The sequence below is a fragment of the Strongylocentrotus purpuratus genome, unplaced genomic scaffold (genome assembly GCF_000002235.5).
Source record: "Strongylocentrotus purpuratus isolate Spur 01 unplaced genomic scaffold, Spur_5.0 spur5_scaffold_2, whole genome shotgun sequence".
Classification (NCBI taxonomy): Eukaryota; Metazoa; Echinodermata; class Echinoidea; order Camarodonta; family Strongylocentrotidae; genus Strongylocentrotus; species Strongylocentrotus purpuratus.
In genome coordinates this window covers 12,810,853-12,826,990 of record NW_022145605.1, presented here as the reverse complement: position 1 = coordinate 12,826,990, position 16,138 = coordinate 12,810,853, and the positions used below count along the sequence as shown (strand labels likewise).

Genomic DNA, 16,138 nt, shown 5'->3' with positions numbered 1-16,138 from the left:
TCAAACACCATGGCCATTTACAGCCATATTTTTTTGCCCCCAAAATTCCCCATGGTTTTACTTATTCATGATGATTATGCTAATAGCACACATTTTGGTAAACAGAGTTCATTAATAAACATCAAGCAAGGACATGCAAGTACATTATATACATGTGTATAGTTTCTGGCCTTCATTTGCGAGTTTTTGGAGTGATTGGAACTCGGGACCTCTCGTACCCCAAACGAATCTTTCCTCATTCGTTTACCATTGTTCAAGATCTTGTACACAATTTGCAACTTTCTTAAAAATACCTAGCATACATTTAGGTCTACTTGACTCATGCTCTAAGCAGTGCAATATAAATTGATCACCATATCAACATTTTTTTTTGGTGAAGCAACACCGAACTTGAAATCACTCGATGTGTGTTTCAAAATACCTCGTCCTTTTGTCACATACATTCATGGCCCTGGGAAGCGGGGGTGCTGGGGTGCTGGGGGTGCTGCAGCACCCCCGGAAATTTTCCAGGGGGGCATAGCACCCCCTGCAAATTTTTTCGGTATGATATATTTACTGTATATATACGAAATTATAACGTTTCTTTCACAAAATCATATAAAATTACCCCTCGAAGCGTTTTTTTTTATTTTTTTTTATATAAAAATAAAAAATTGTGGTAATTGGTGACCAAAAATGAATGACAGACCTTACCCCACCCCAATACCGATCGACCAAATTTTGAAATTATGGAGATATTTTGCGAGAAAAAAAAAATGTCCTCTTACCCCCCCCCCCCCCCCCGCTTATTCAACGGCTGGCTGAGTTGTTGCAAGATTTTTGGAACAAAAAAAAATGTCCCCTCCCCCCCCCCCCCCCCCCCCCCCCCCCCCCCTTTGAACCTTGTGATTACTGATTTTCTGTTCTGGAGATTGGCAGCTCTGGCCATATGGTGTACCCCATGTTTGTGATTATTTCTCTATTTATATGTTGACATTTTTCCTCAGCCTGAATGCTATTCATGATGGCAAAGAGGCAGAAAACCGGAGAGATGACTGAACCCCTGAGTGATGTCACACCAAGTGAAAGGTACAGATATGTTTAGCATACCGGTAATAGCATGTGGTACATGTATAATTGTTAACAATTGGCACTGGTCACAGAATGCCAATGACTGATTGAGTGAGATCATATATTTCTTCGAAAAGTAATTCAGGTTAATTGTTATAAAATGTCATGTGAATTAACGCTTTGTAGTAATAATAATCGATTGTCAATAATTGTTATGAAACAAGAAAAGTAATAAAAAATCATCTCATAGGGAAATAATTTAAATAACTAACACCAACCGTCAAGGATATAACCAAGCTTTTTATTGGTACACTCAAAATAAGAATTTAGAAGCCCAAATTAATCAGATGAAAGGAAGTTCTGGGGTTTAATAATGAAACTCGACTCGCCTCTGATTCATTTGTGATTCAAAATTGTTCAAGATGAAAGGAAGTTCCAAGGTTTGCCAGATAAGGAAGGGTTTAATTTAATCATTAAACTAGACTCATCTCTGATAAATTTGCGTTTACAAATTCTTCACGACGAAAGGAAGTTCGGAGGTTTGCTAGATACGGAAGGGTTTAATCATGAAACTCAACTTACCTCTCATTCATTTGCGTTTCAAATTAAATTCTTCAAAATGGAAGGAAGTTTCAAGGCTCGCTATAGATATAAATAAATAAAATATGTGTACAATGTATACATGTATATAAGAGAAAGCCCCTTGAATACTGCCAGCTCACATACTCGTGTATAATGGAAATGAAGAATTGTTAACTCTGCTAAATAATGATTTCACATACCAGTGGCATGAAATATAAAGCAGGAAGGAATTGAAATTTTACTAGAATATTTTGTTAGACTATTCACTTAGTGAATTATTTTGTTAGATTATTCACTTAGTGGAATTTGTGATATAAACAAATAAAAGGCTTGATTAGCTGTGTAATATACATGTAACTAAATATGTTTTAATATTGTGCTTTTTTATTCTAGCGGTCAAACATTGAGTCAAGCACATGGATTTGATGACGTCATCATCAAAGTAGCAAATGCTATATCAGATGATGGCGATTTAATGAAACTTGGTACTGAGCTGGAAGTCCGGATTCCTGATATCAACCGGGCATTAGCTACCAATTGGGCTGGAGGTAAAAAGACATGGCATGGTAACGTGATGATGCTCCAGAACTGGGCAGAGACGGTCGAATCATCCAAGCGACTTCCAATTCTTAGAGCTGCTCTCAAAAACGCAGGCTTACGAGAAGTGGAAGAGACATGTTTCACGTCAAGCGGCTGCAGTGGTAAGCTTCCCTTTATAACTTATAGTTGTATATGAAAGTACTTATAAACCAACTTGATTACTAATCATATGTGATATGGAGATGTGAAATGGTCTTGCCGCACATTCACTTGATCAGCTCTCTGTCTTCGCCTACAAACTGGCTCAAGTACGGTTATCCCGGTTCGAAACTGAGTAAGGTCTTTCGAATGGTGCCATTAAAAGGCGGTCCCCAGACGTAAATAATATTTTTTGATTGATACATGAATGTAAACAAAAAATAACACACACTTTTTTCAATAGTTTTTTGTTTTTATTCCAAACAATACAAATCAATCTTAGAAATAGAATACAGTTGTTTTTCCTTGACATGAATTCAGAACATTTTCATTACATAGATTGTACAATTGATGAAAAAAAAAATGAAATCAGTTGTAACATAAAACAAATGACCCCATCCAACCAAACACACTACTACCCCCCCTCCCCCCCTCCCCCATGCGACACATGCACCACCCGAGTGGACCCGACCACTGTTCCTAGCCCCCTCAGAATACCCCAAATTGGAGCGACAGACAAACAGAAACAATCTATTTGAAACATTTTTTAAAAATCATTTAAACAAGCAAATTTAGTTTTCATTAATTAAGCCTTTACTGAACCCTTATTATCAGCAGAACCTGTTTATGGTAAGTAGAAACAACAATACGGTATCAACTTACTCAGCAGTGATTTCAAACCAATTTAGTCTGTATCTAATTTACTTACTTATATCATTAGTTTGCAATAATGCTCTTGTCTTTTTCCTCAGGTGACGATGAGGCGATGCCAAGTGACATAATGAGGTTAAGAGAACAACTGAAACGTAGATATCGCAAGAAATTTGGTCGGATCAAAACATCGCCTGTGAACCCTGCGTCACGAACATGGCTTCAGCACATCTATGTCAGTCTCGTCCTGATGTTGGGATTGGAAGGGGAAAAGGAGGAGTCAATAGATTATGATGGGTTGTTTAAATTCATCAAAACTGACACACCGACAGGTTTTGTAACACGATTAGCTTTCATTGGAGAAGCTGGTGTAGGGAAATCAACGCTGTTTGCTAAGATAGCTCTTGATTGGGCTGAGGGTAAAATTCTTCAAGAAATAAATCTGCTTTTTCTTGAATCATTTCGAGAGATTAAAGAGAGCGGATTCTTTGGGGATACTGTCATGGGCCATTTCCCAGATGATTCAGAAATAAAAGGGGAACGGATTGATGACTATATCAAGAACAATCAGAGAAAAGTCCTTATCTTATTGGACGGACTGGACGAAGCACGAATCGACATCAAGAAGCCAAATCGCAATGACGCTATCGTATCGATCGTAAGAGGAGAACGATTCATTGATACCCCGGTTGTCATCACAACCCGTCCTTTTGGAGCAGATCAGATCAAGAGCATCATGACGATTAATGAGCACTACACGTTTGGTAAGGTTAAGGGCTTCACAAAGAAAAACATGTCAAAATATATCAAAAACTTTTTCAAAGATGATTCTCAGTCTGCTTCGACCCTCATTAACTTCATTGATACAAACCAAGTGGTTTCCGAGTACATGGCACCTTTCCCGATATTCTGCTGTATGCTATGTACCCTGTGGAAAACGCCTTCTCGGCGGGAAAACATTCAGATAATGGAAACATTCTCGCAACTATTGAAGCGTCTTGTCTTTTCACTTCAAGAGCAATACTCTTCCAAACCTAATGAATTAGAAGAGGGCTATGGAAGCCGCATGAAGAAAGCTAGTAAAAATATGAGAGATATTGGTTGTATCGCATTCGAAGGTCTGTTGGATAAACAGTTCATCTTTGATGAAAAAGCATTCGGCTTATGCACAGAGGCTGCAATGATTGCATGCGAGGTCGGGATTCTTAGCATGGAAATAAGGCCAGCACCCTTGCAAATCAGAGAAAGTCAGCAAGAGCAATTCATTCAAGAATTCTCTTTCCCTCATAAGTTACTGCAGGAGTACATAGCAAGTTTCTACCTTGCATTGCTGTTCGACGAAGATCGTCGAGAATTCAACAGAATCCTGGCAGACAGTCTTTTAGAAGACTACATGGAATTCAGGTATGTCTTGTACTTTACTGCAGCTCATGCAGGTGAAGTAGGAAAGTCGGTCCTGGAAGCTCTATGCAAGGAAGTTGATGACGTGGAGTTCATCATGGAGGTTGCTTTTGAATGTCATGATTCAGAGGTCATTGATCCCGTCAGGAATCTTCTGAAGGCGAAGGCAGTTCTTGACCTTAGTTCTGATGATCCAATCGCCGCATATGTCTTCACACTGAAGTCAATAGGGAAAGAAGTAGTAAGTTCTGTGAATAGAATCATAGACATTTCTCAAATTTTGTTCATCTAGTTGTGAAATGTTATCAGGTAGAGGGAATACTGTCATCTTTTGAGCCTTCAGTGATTATATGTATGCAAATTTTGCTATGAAGAGAATACAAATACAAGAGACCTACAAAATATATTGTCTGTTTTTCTGTTCTACTGACCAATAATCATTTTATAGAACCTGCCATGTTCTCCCGTTGTTATTGAGTATCATATCAGCCTACAAGGTGTAATTATAGTCTAATACAAGAGCGAGAGTCATAGAAAAGAAAGGAAGGAAATTTAGGAAAAATTTAGGAATATCACTTGGCAATTTTAGAATCAAACAAAGACCAAACAATAATACACACACACCGACATACGCCCACACTCAAATTCTTCACAGGGAAAAAGTCACCTAACCAAACAAACTAATATTTGATGTAGGTCATGTTATATTTTGAATACCCGCCGTTATGCCTTTATAATCGTTATAGTTCGTTTATATCTTTCTTACACACGTTATGATGATATATATATATATATATATATAACTCTTTTGATTCAAGTTCAAGTTCAAATTCAAGTTCAAATAAAGTTTTATTCATTACTTGTCAACAAGTCCAAAGACTAAAAATGCAAGTTTACATCAATATAAAAAGCATTCAAAAACATAAAGATAACATAGCAAATGAGGACAAATATATAACAATGAATACATTTTTAAGTTAAAACATTAAAGTAGTAACAAGAATTTATATTTTTTAAACATTTGATTCATTCTTTTCTTGGTCTTGGTATATTTATATCCTTGGTATTTACACACATCCGTGCCATCTTTTATGGTGAAAATAATATACACCATGGTATATTTTTTATAACTGTACCGGTATACTACACATGAACACACACAAAATTACTGAAATTATGTCGGCAATAAAATCAACAGATTTAATGCCAAAATTCTATTTGTTCTACTTGTGATACAGGTAAGAAGGAGTTCTTCCATTTGTGAAACATTGGGTGTTAACAAGTCTTTTGAAACTAAAGCATCATCGTCGCATGTAGCAGCAGTAGGTCTCTTCACATTACAGAACTTACGATACTTGACCATTAGAATCAAGCGTCTGGATGATGAATTCTGCACAGGAATGTCTGCTGCAGCTTCACAGTCCAAGGTATGACGGGCCTGGTTATTTACATCAATGAATCCTAAATCATAATTATCATTATTTCTTAATCGATGTATACCGGTACTGTGCTCCTATTTGTTGCTTAATAAAATAAAGAAAAGTATTAGAATCATGAACAAAATTTGGTCATTCACACCCATAATTTTGTTCTCTGCTTTTCACTAAGGTAGGAAATCTAAGCATCATAAAAGCAGAGATGTCAACCAGTACGATTAAATCGTATTTAGTACGATAATAAGAGTGAAATCCAATTTTAAAATCTTAAAATACAATTTTTTTTTGTTTGATTTTTTAAACCCATAAAAACAGCGGAACCGCATAGAAACATGTACAAGTAAACCCCTGCAACCCCAACAAAAACTTTGCTTTACAATTTTCTCTTTAAATTTTAATGAAAGAGCAAACACTTGGTCGAGTTTTTGTGAAAATCTGATTTTTTAGGATACTCGGTCTGTTTTTTTGTGTCAAGAGGGTTTACAGGGTCTTACTCTCCTTTTTCTTTTTTTCTTTTTACTTATTGCCTCGCCTGCATAGGCGCCGCTTTTCCGGTGACGGCGGCGGCGTCAACATCAGAAACCTCAATTTTTCATCATATGGAATTGCGTAATGAAGGCGAAACCGCCAAGAGCGTTTCCCTTGTTTTAAATATGTATCTTCCTTTGTTGTATTTCTCTTAATTTGTCACATTTTGGCGGGGCTTGGGACATCGGTGGAAAATGTGACTCCCAGTCAAAGTCGTTGTCACCCTTCTATCTATGAAGAAATACATTTTACTATTACTATTACTGAGTTGATATACATGTATTTTAATGGAAGAACTCACTTTTTTATCTTTCAATTTGAAAGAGGTGTAATAAACATGTATTTAATATACCGGTAGATAATATATATTGATGATGTACCATCATGATGTAACAGTACTGCACATAAGTAATACTTCAATCCTATAAATAGTATTTCGCATGTTTATTGAAATAATTTATTGTCATGAGTCAACAGCACACTCATATGAATCATGTGAAAACTGAATATACTGGACTTTATTGTGACAAAGTAATATCTTCATATAAATGTGTGTTTTAAAAGCATGTATCCTATAAATAGAATTTTCAATTTTGTTTTTAGAAATCATTTATAGTTTGTCAATAGTCTCAAGGAGATATACATGTACACCGTAGAAAGAAAGAAATAAGATCTTTGATCTGCTTAAACAGATTCTCTTTTTTTTCCAACTATTCATACTTAATCACCTTTGACTTTCTTCATCTCGTCTTTCATTGTTCTTTAATACCACACCCATCTCCCTTGGGCTTTTTAGCCCCTCTCTCTCTCTCTCCGTCTCTTTCTCTCTTTCTCTCTTTCTCTCTCTCTCTCCTTTTCTCTTTCCCTTGCTTTAAAAGTCTTAGTAAGAAGTAAATGATGTTACATTAATGACAACAAAAAATATTAAGATTAGACATGTCGTCTATACTTGATATTACTATTTATTTTATTCAACCTGTCCTGTCACATCACCAGATTGAGAAGCTACGGCACGAGAACGCAGATCTGGGTTCTGCTGCATCCTCTCTTTACGCGAGAGGTCTCTGCTCCATGCCAAATCTTCGATCATTGCATCTGGACTATATGGAGCTGAGTGATGAGTTCTACTCAACGATGGCCTCTGAGGCATCAAAATCAAAGGTATACCAAAACAAACAATTTTTCGCCCAATAGTTTTGCAATCTTCAAACTGAACATATTATGTGGATAAATGATTTTCACATTAAAACAAAAATTGAAATCATTTATTGTCAGTAGTTGCTATTATGTTTTTATCAATATAATACTCTTACAATACTTATAATAAAGAGCTTGAGTCGTGTGACTAGACTGGATTTTAATGTCATAATGATATAAATTCATATAAATGTGTATTTTTAAAGCATGTATCCTACAATTAGTATTTCGCACCTCTTTTTTTAAAATTATTTAAATTGTGTCAATAGTCGCAAGAAATTAGTATTAATTGTGCATTGTAAATAGATGGATATAACTCTTTTATTCTGCTTGAACAGATGGGGTCACTCTTTTCCAACCAGTTATTATTGATGACCTTAGACAGCCAATCAGAGCTCGTTATATATGCGCCTTGTTCCTTTTAATGTCCGTTTATATTGGTTGATTTCAGCTTTCTGTTCATTCTTGCATTTTACTCTGAAGAGTGCAAGACAAAAAGCTTAAGTATAGCTTTTTTTAACGCGATTCTCCAATTTTGTAGTACCAATAATCTTTACATCTTCATTTCGTCTTTCTTTTCTCTTAACACACCCATTTCCCTTGGGCTTTTTAGCCCCCCTCTCTTTCTCTCTATCTCTCTGTTTCTGTCTGTCTCTCTCTCTCTCTCTCTCTCTCTCTCTCCTTTTCTCTTTTCCTTGCTTTAAAAGTCTAGTAAAAGAGCTTAATGATGATATTACATAAATGACGATGTAAAATATTAAAATTGGACGCGTCGCCTATACTTGATATTACTATTACCGGTAACTCTATTCAACCTGTCCTGTCACATCACCAGATTAAGGGGCTAACGCATGAACACGCAGATCTGGGTTCGGCTGCATCTTCTCATTATGCGAGAGGTCTCTGCTCCATGCCAAATCTTCGATCACTGGATCTGTACTCTGTAAAGCTGAGTGAAGAGTTCTACTCAACGATGGCCTCTGAGGCATCAAAATCAAAGGTATACCAGACACGATTTCTATTGGAAACATTTTTTTTCTTCTAAATATTGTTTGCATTCTTCAAACCAACCATAAGTGGAGAAATGTTTTTTTGCCCTTTTTTAAATTTTTTTAGAAATCGTTTATTGTCATTTAATCACACAAGCACGTTTATATAGAATGGACAGTCTGACCATGCATGACAATTTATAATGTGAACAGAATCAGTGTCATAATGATATAGATGCATCTAAACCCGTGTTTTTAATCACATGTCATGTATTCCGCCTCTGTTGTGTGTGGATTATTTATTGTCCTAATAAGATATTACATGCACAATATAGATAGACAGATATAAAATTTTATTTTGCTTGACAAGACATCAAATGGTCTCCTTTTTAACTATTTAAGTCATTCATTTGTCTTTTTTTATCTCGTCTTTATTTTGCTCGTACCACAGCAATGTCCACTAGTTTACTCTCTCTCTCTCCCCATCTCTCCCTTGTATTTGGAAACGATAACCTTCGTATTGCATTCTCCAAAGTAAATGTAATGCTACATGTATTTCACACTTTTTGTCTTGAAATAATGTTTGGTCATTTGTCAAAACCACGCTCATTATAAAACAATAGTCTGAACATGCTGTCAAGCAGGAAGGTGAATCATTTTAATTGAATGGACTTCAGTGTCATGATTATATAAATTCAATCGACTCTTACTTTCAGTCATTTTTAATCACAAATTCTAGAATTTTTCTTTGGAAATACAGATCATTTTCTTGTGGTGACAGCTTTATTGTTCAATCCACTTAAGATGACAATGGCCAAAGTGAAATGGGGGATAATGCAAAGACAACAACATCATTTCAAAAATGTAAATGTGAATATAGAAATGCATATCATTTTGACAGGGGCGACGTTACCTGTTTTGATATATCATTCCCCAATTTGCGAAATAATTTTAACTGATTTTAACCGTAGCCCACAAGACCAAGATATCAGGTAACAACTAATGCCTAAGACAGTTGTGAAGCTGCTAAAGTAACGCCTAAGTAATTGAAAAAAAGGTTCACTTCAGCGGATACGTTATATACCCGTATAATACAATTTGTAGCGTAACACACGCAAACCATATGGTGGCACTGAAGGGACAACGCGAACCACAAACTTTGTTGTGAAATTCATGATGTAATATGCGATAAATCACATATTTTGACGCGAATTTCGTCGTGAATTATGCGCGACAGAATATGCACCTCGCCAAATATTATTGTAACAAATTTTTCGATTGTTTTAGTTATCTTCTTTCTCCTATAAATTATCTCTGCTTTCGTTTTCTCTCTCACTATAACCTCTCTCCTCTTCCCCCTCTCTGTATCTCCCTCATCTCTCTCTCTCTCCCTCCCCTCTCTCTGTCTCTATCTTTATCTATCTCTCTCTCTCATCTCCTCTCTTTCTTCTCTCGTTATCATTCTCTCTTTTTCTATGTATCTTCCTCCTCATTTCTGTGTTTCTCTCTTTCTCTTTCTATCTATCTTTCTCCTCTTTCTCTCAATTTCTTTATTTGTCTCTCTTTCTTTCTCCCTCTTCTCTCTTCCTGTGTAATACAAAGTACTGCTGTTTTGCTACAGCCAAGCTTTAAAGCCTCTCTAAATAGACCAGTTCACAGTTAGCACATGTCCCAAATGACCCCGAATATCCACTGATCTTCAAAACATGAAGAGGTCCCACTTTGTACATTTTGAAATAATCACTCCTACAGCGATGGAGGTGCTACATAAATAGCCTTTGTTTCCCCTTTTCAAAGAATACTTCCACCTGTGTATCATGGAGTGCGCTGCTTGTGCATGAATGAATAATGATTACATAACTTTCATGAGGACGTATCCAGTATTTTGTCTCTGTGTATTTCACAAAATGATCTGCAATGACCTTTATCTGCTCATGTTGAGACTGCAACTGTTGGGAGGCCCTAAATTTGATGGCTTTGGTTCACTTAAATTGTGTAATTATGTGAAAGAGGATGTATTAAGAGACACTTCTTGTTGGATCCGCCACTGGTTAAAGTGTAACCTGCTGCTAAAGTGTAACCTGCTGCTGCTAAAGTGTAACCTGCTGCTGCTAAAGTGTAACCTGCTGCTGAAGTGTAACCTGCTGCTAAACTGTAGCCTGATGCTAAAGTTTAACCTGCTGCTAAACTGTAGCCTGCTGCTAAAGTGTAACCTGCTGCTAAAGGTAACCTGATGTTAAAGTGTAACCTGCTGCTATAGTGTAACCTATTGCTAAAGTGTAACCTGCTGCTAAAGTGTAACCTGCTGCTATATTGTAACCTGCTGCTATAATGTAACCTGCTGCCATAGTGTAACCTGCTGCTAAAGTGTAACCTGCTGCTAAAGTGTAACCTGCTGCTATATTGTTACCTGCTGCTAACTGACGTTAAAGTGTAGCCTGCTGCTATAGTGTAACCTGCTGTTAAAGTTTTGGGGTGCCTCTCAAGTGTATGACTTTCCCTGTACTTAGCACTTTAACAGGAACTATTCTTTTCACGGTGTATATACCTCTGTTTGTCCTTGATTAGACCCACACAAGGGGAGGTTTTCTGATAGTTGAATTAATCCCCTTTCCATGGAATGTACTAAGACTATAACTGTGATGAGTAACTGTAATGCATAGATTGCTGGACACTGGTCAGTTCCTCGTGACGCCTCCGTGCGCACGTACAATACAACCGCGGTGCCCGTTAGCTGAAGTGAACTTCTTTCAGAAACTTGGGCCTCAGGTTACACTTTAGCGGAGTTTTCACTTTAGACGGTTCTCACAATTTTCTTGTAAAATATACCTGATATCAATAATATGGATCAATGTCAATTCGCTTGCCTGTCCAGTGACAGATGTATCACATATCTCAAGCAATATGTATGCATTCACTTCCTTTGCATGGGCTTTTTAGCCCCTCTCTCTCTCTCTCTCTCTCTGTCTCTCTCTATCTCCCTGTCTCTGCCGTCTCTTTCTCTCACTCTCTCTCTCTCATTTTCTCTTTCCCTTGCTTTTAAAGTCAAAGTATAGAGGTTAATGATGTATCTAGTGAATTTAGAAGAATTAATGAAATACTAATAAACGTTGAAGGAAACAGATGAAATAAGCCTACTGAAAATCAAAGGGGAAAAAGTTTAACATACTCTCATGAAGATATCATTTTAATGTAACGTCTTCCCACCGACATAATAGCTTAAGTACCTCTATTGAAATACATCATGCTATGCACTATTGAAATGCTTTTCTGTCTATTATAATATGTTGATTCATTTGAACTATAGCAGAAATCGAGATGAAACAATCAGATTTAGTGAATAATAAAGTTACTGAGATGCAGATTCATCTGATATTTATAGCTGTGATTTTAAAAGGCGTTTATGTTTGTAAAAACAATAATCGGATCGCATCATGGATTTCATTTTTGTGTGAACGGATAAATTGTCTTGGCACAGATCCAGATGCTGGTTATGGATGATGTTTCCATGATGACTCCAAGTCGACTACACTCCATTCTCTCGCTACCATGCCTCGAGTCACTAACCTTGAAGAATATCAGACCAGTTGACATGGACGATGGAGAGACACTGGTATGTATCTTTACTATTCCAAGATTGAAGTCAAAATCCTCTTTTTGTTCCAAGCTCAAAAGGAAGGGGTTCAGAAAACCAAACAGAATAAATATGAATGATTAACAAATTGCCAAAACAATACTGTATTTTGTTTTGAAATCAACTTTGATCAACATACTACGGGCACTTTAGTAAATTGATGGGTGGTTTTATATATATATATATATTTTTAAACTTAGGATGAAGTTTAACCATCCACATTTCTTTCAAAGCTCATTAAATATCAATTGATAAATGATTCCCATTTGCTATTTCCCATGGAGAATTCTGTTGCTTATTGTCTTCATCATCAAATTTGTAACTTTCAGTAAAGTGAAGTCATTTGATTGATTTTTTGTGTGAGTCTAGATGTACTAATATCACAATAAAAAAAATGTGAATCACAAAATAGACGAATATCACAATAATAAAAGATAGTTATATTTAATATTTTGGAAAAAGAAATCAGTTCAACCGAAACGGCATCGCATGTGACTGTAATGCCAATAGAAGATTCTCTGTATCATTTATAATCTTGGCATCCCAAAGTTCAAAACTTTTGTACATGTGTATTCTTTGTCCATTTCACAAACCTACCCATTTGTTTATTTCTACTTCGGCAACTTACATTGAAGGGATAAAAAAAAACTTTAGGTTTTATTATTGTATATTTGTGAAATGTTTACCAAGCGTGATATGAACAGTAAAAGTTCTCTACGTGACTACAGCAATTAAAGTTAGAAAAAAATCTTACATTAGTGTTGGTTTCCATACATGAAATATATATTGAGCCTTTTTCTTTTTGCATCGCTGGTATCTCTTGTAGATTCCTCAAATAACCTCAGTAGATGAGCTATGTGTGGATTGTGAGGATGTGACCACCCTGTGGAATCTTGGACTTCATACATCATGTCCCCGAGTTCAAAAACTCCAACTGAACTGGCAGAACGAGGAGAATTTCTCATCAGACGTCGTCACAATGGCCTGCTCTCCATTTCATCATCTAACTCACCTTCACATGCAGGAAATACAGCAATATGCATTGTGGCCATTAAATACACTGAATGATCCCGTGTCATTTTGCGATGCGGTTAAAACATCATGTCCTCGACTCACCAAACTGTCCATTAGCATAATTGGCCTGAACAACAAGAAGGCAGCTGAGATTATCAAACTCATGAAGACTCATCCACACCTGAAAAGCATAGAGTGAGTCTCATTTTTTTTTCTTTACCACGGTAATGATTACCACATATTGTAATAACAAATCTTACTTGTATAACCTTTAATGTGCGTTTCTCCTCTTCATTTGCTACCTCTCTCTCTTTCTCTCTTGCCCACCCACCCCTCCCTCTCTCTCTCTCCTGTTTTTAATAATATTTCTTTCTCTTGACTTTAGTTCTTTTTTATCCCTTTCTCCCACTCTCTTTCCAGCATTTCCTCTCTTTATCATCGCCTCTTTCGCTATCCGATACAGGGCTCTTTGTAAAAAAGCGGGTTTGAAGTTTTGTTACTGAACGATACAAACCTGTAAGCATATACTTGTGCCGCATGCTTATACATGGTACAAAGGGGATACCTGATTATGTTTGATCTCATATTTAAATGAAGAAGAAAACTAGCATTGATTTAACACAGCAGGGAATAATTTTACATCCTCAAACTTGATAAGCAATTTAAGCCGATAGATCAATGTTTCAAATGAAATTGTGTACACTTCTATGGAAGAAAAATGCTACACACATGATATTTTGTATAGCAGTCATATAAAAAAATGCATAGCAAATTGCTATGCGGTACCAGGAAAATTAGTCCCTGCACAGGTGGTTCTTGATATCAAAAGGAAAATTGATTTTGTCAAAATACTCTGCCCATCAAGCAACCTATCGTCATTGTCACTGAATTAGATTTTATGCAGGGTCAGAGGTACATGTAGCTGCATTAAGGTTTGGAATTAATCTCAGATGGTTAAAAAAAATTGCAAATATGAGCGGGTTGTCTGAAAGATGCTGTACCGTGTGAGTCAAAAAAAAGTTTACACCTAGAAAATTGCTAATTATTTTAAAAATCATCTATGCACAGTAAATTATTATACATGCCTTTTAAGAGAGTATCGTATTTCAGGTTTGTTCAAAAGATCATGTATGATCCCGAAATGTACTGTTTTATTACTATAGGTTGGATACTTGTGATACCAACGCGGATCTGGATCCACTGATTTCTGAGGTGAACAGTGAAGGCGAGCTGACTGTCACAGTGATGCATGGAAAGGTAAGATATAAATCTAGATTACATGTCCATCCTGTATATTTCTCACTTCTGTAATTAAAAAGAACAACAAATACAATTAGACCAATAAATTTGAATTGAATTGAATTAAAACAGGGCCTCATGGAAGACCACCAAATCGGTTATATGTGCCACCCTGTGTAAATATCAGAAATTAAGAAATGATGTCATTAAGATGGGTGATAAGTGCGGAGTGTAATCCTATGTGTTATTTTCCTCTGCCTGCTACCTTGGTCATGACAGTGACATCCTATATATTAAGTCTTCCCTGCCTGAAATGTAATGCTTGTCGTACCTTTCGGGAAAAATGCCTCACTAATGTCTACAAATACTCTAAAATTATTAGCACCTATGTAGTCAATTCAAATCTAATTTTGGTTTTACTAAATGATATCCTAGCATTTGATCATTATCAATTTCTCTCCAATTTGAATATACATGTATTATTATTGAATCCATTGCATTTTAGTTACTGGCTGAAGGTTAAATGAAATCAAACAAAAATATCTCTCCAAAAAATATTGTAAATGATCTATTCATTAACACAAATAAATTAAATCTGAAATACAAATTTTACAATCTCAGGAAACTTAATTTTGAACTATTATCAATTAAATTTATAATATCATAGAAATTGCAATTGCCAAATTTAACAGAAAATCATCCATTGTTTCTTTGAATAGTACTTGTTATATTCTTTTCATTTGCACCTATTTTCGTTTATATCTATGGCCACAGTGATGATGAATGGGAATATTACGCTCAAGTAATATGTGGTTTCGCCATCAAGCAACAACGTATCAAAATTGTTAACATATTAGAAGGTGATCATCATCAGACCACGTGATGACAGCAGACTGCTACGGCCTTGAAAATGAAACCTGTTGAATGTGGAGGCAACCAGGCTACCCGAATAACTAACTCTGACCGGTTTGTGTTTTCTCATATTGGCTATACTGTATTAAATGATAGTGATAATATATTGCATTGCACAATCATAACAAGGTCATCAGGAATTGAATCCGTAAGGATCTGTTGATATATCCTTCATCACGGTGATACATGTATTCTGTAAGAATTCAAATGAGCTTTCCGGTATACCAGCATTTATTTCATGAAATAGGAGTGAAAGAATTTGTATCAAATTTTTCCTGTTTAACAGACAATTCATCCATTATCAAGAAAGATTCTTGAAAATACAGTGTGTAAAATTTATATACTCGATCTAGACAAGCTTTAGTCATATTTCTGTCGTATCCAATACATTCTTGCTTTTAAAGGGAAAGTCCACCCCCAAAATAAGTTTGTTTCGATAGAGGCAGAATAATAAGAAAATCAGGTGAGTGAAAGTTTGAGCAAATTCTGAATGAAAATAAGAAAGTTATGAATTATTGAAGTTGTGATCAATCAAATACAAATTGGCAACTCTGTGACTTATTATACGAGCTCTCCTTCATTTGCTTTGTGCATAATATTCCATAAAATCATGTTTTCTTCGTTATTGATGACGGAATATATATTTGTTCCTTGCAGGGGGAGTATAGAAACATATTTGCAATTATTATATTTAGGGTGCATGTATGGTTGAAATTTTTCTTGAGGGAAAATGAAAATTTTAGATTTTTTTAGTACTGAGCAAATGG

At 35.9% G+C, this 16,138-nt stretch overlaps 1 protein-coding gene across 1 annotated transcript; it reads left to right on the top strand.

Moving 5' to 3' along the window:
• The first annotated feature begins 954 nt into the window (after positions 1 to 954).
• Positions 955 to 15,767, top strand: LOC105443396 (NLR family CARD domain-containing protein 4-like). The gene is made up of 10 exons (XM_030991696.1): positions 955 to 1,068; positions 2,026 to 2,333; positions 3,123 to 4,663; positions 5,661 to 5,849; positions 7,383 to 7,547; positions 8,419 to 8,583; positions 12,051 to 12,185; positions 13,033 to 13,415; positions 14,384 to 14,477; positions 15,234 to 15,767. The coding sequence occupies exons 1-10, from the start codon at positions 992 to 994 to the stop codon at positions 15,234 to 15,236; spliced, it is 3,060 nt and encodes a 1,019-aa protein (XP_030847556.1). The 5' UTR covers positions 955 to 991; the 3' UTR covers positions 15,237 to 15,767.
• The last annotated feature ends 371 nt before the right edge of the window (positions 15,768 to 16,138 follow it).

Excerpts from the sequence above, each read along its gene's own strand:
- LOC105443396 (XM_030991696.1), top strand. The coding sequence starts at position 992 with ATGCTATTCATGATGGCAAAGAGGCAGAAAACCGGAGAGATGACTGAA. Across the intron at positions 8,584-12,050 it reads CTGAGGCATCAAAATCAAAG|ATCCAGATGCTGGTTATGGA; the intron begins GTATACCAGACA and ends GTCTTGGCACAG. Across the intron at positions 13,416-14,383 it reads CCACACCTGAAAAGCATAGA|GTTGGATACTTGTGATACCA; the intron begins GTGAGTCTCATT and ends TTATTACTATAG.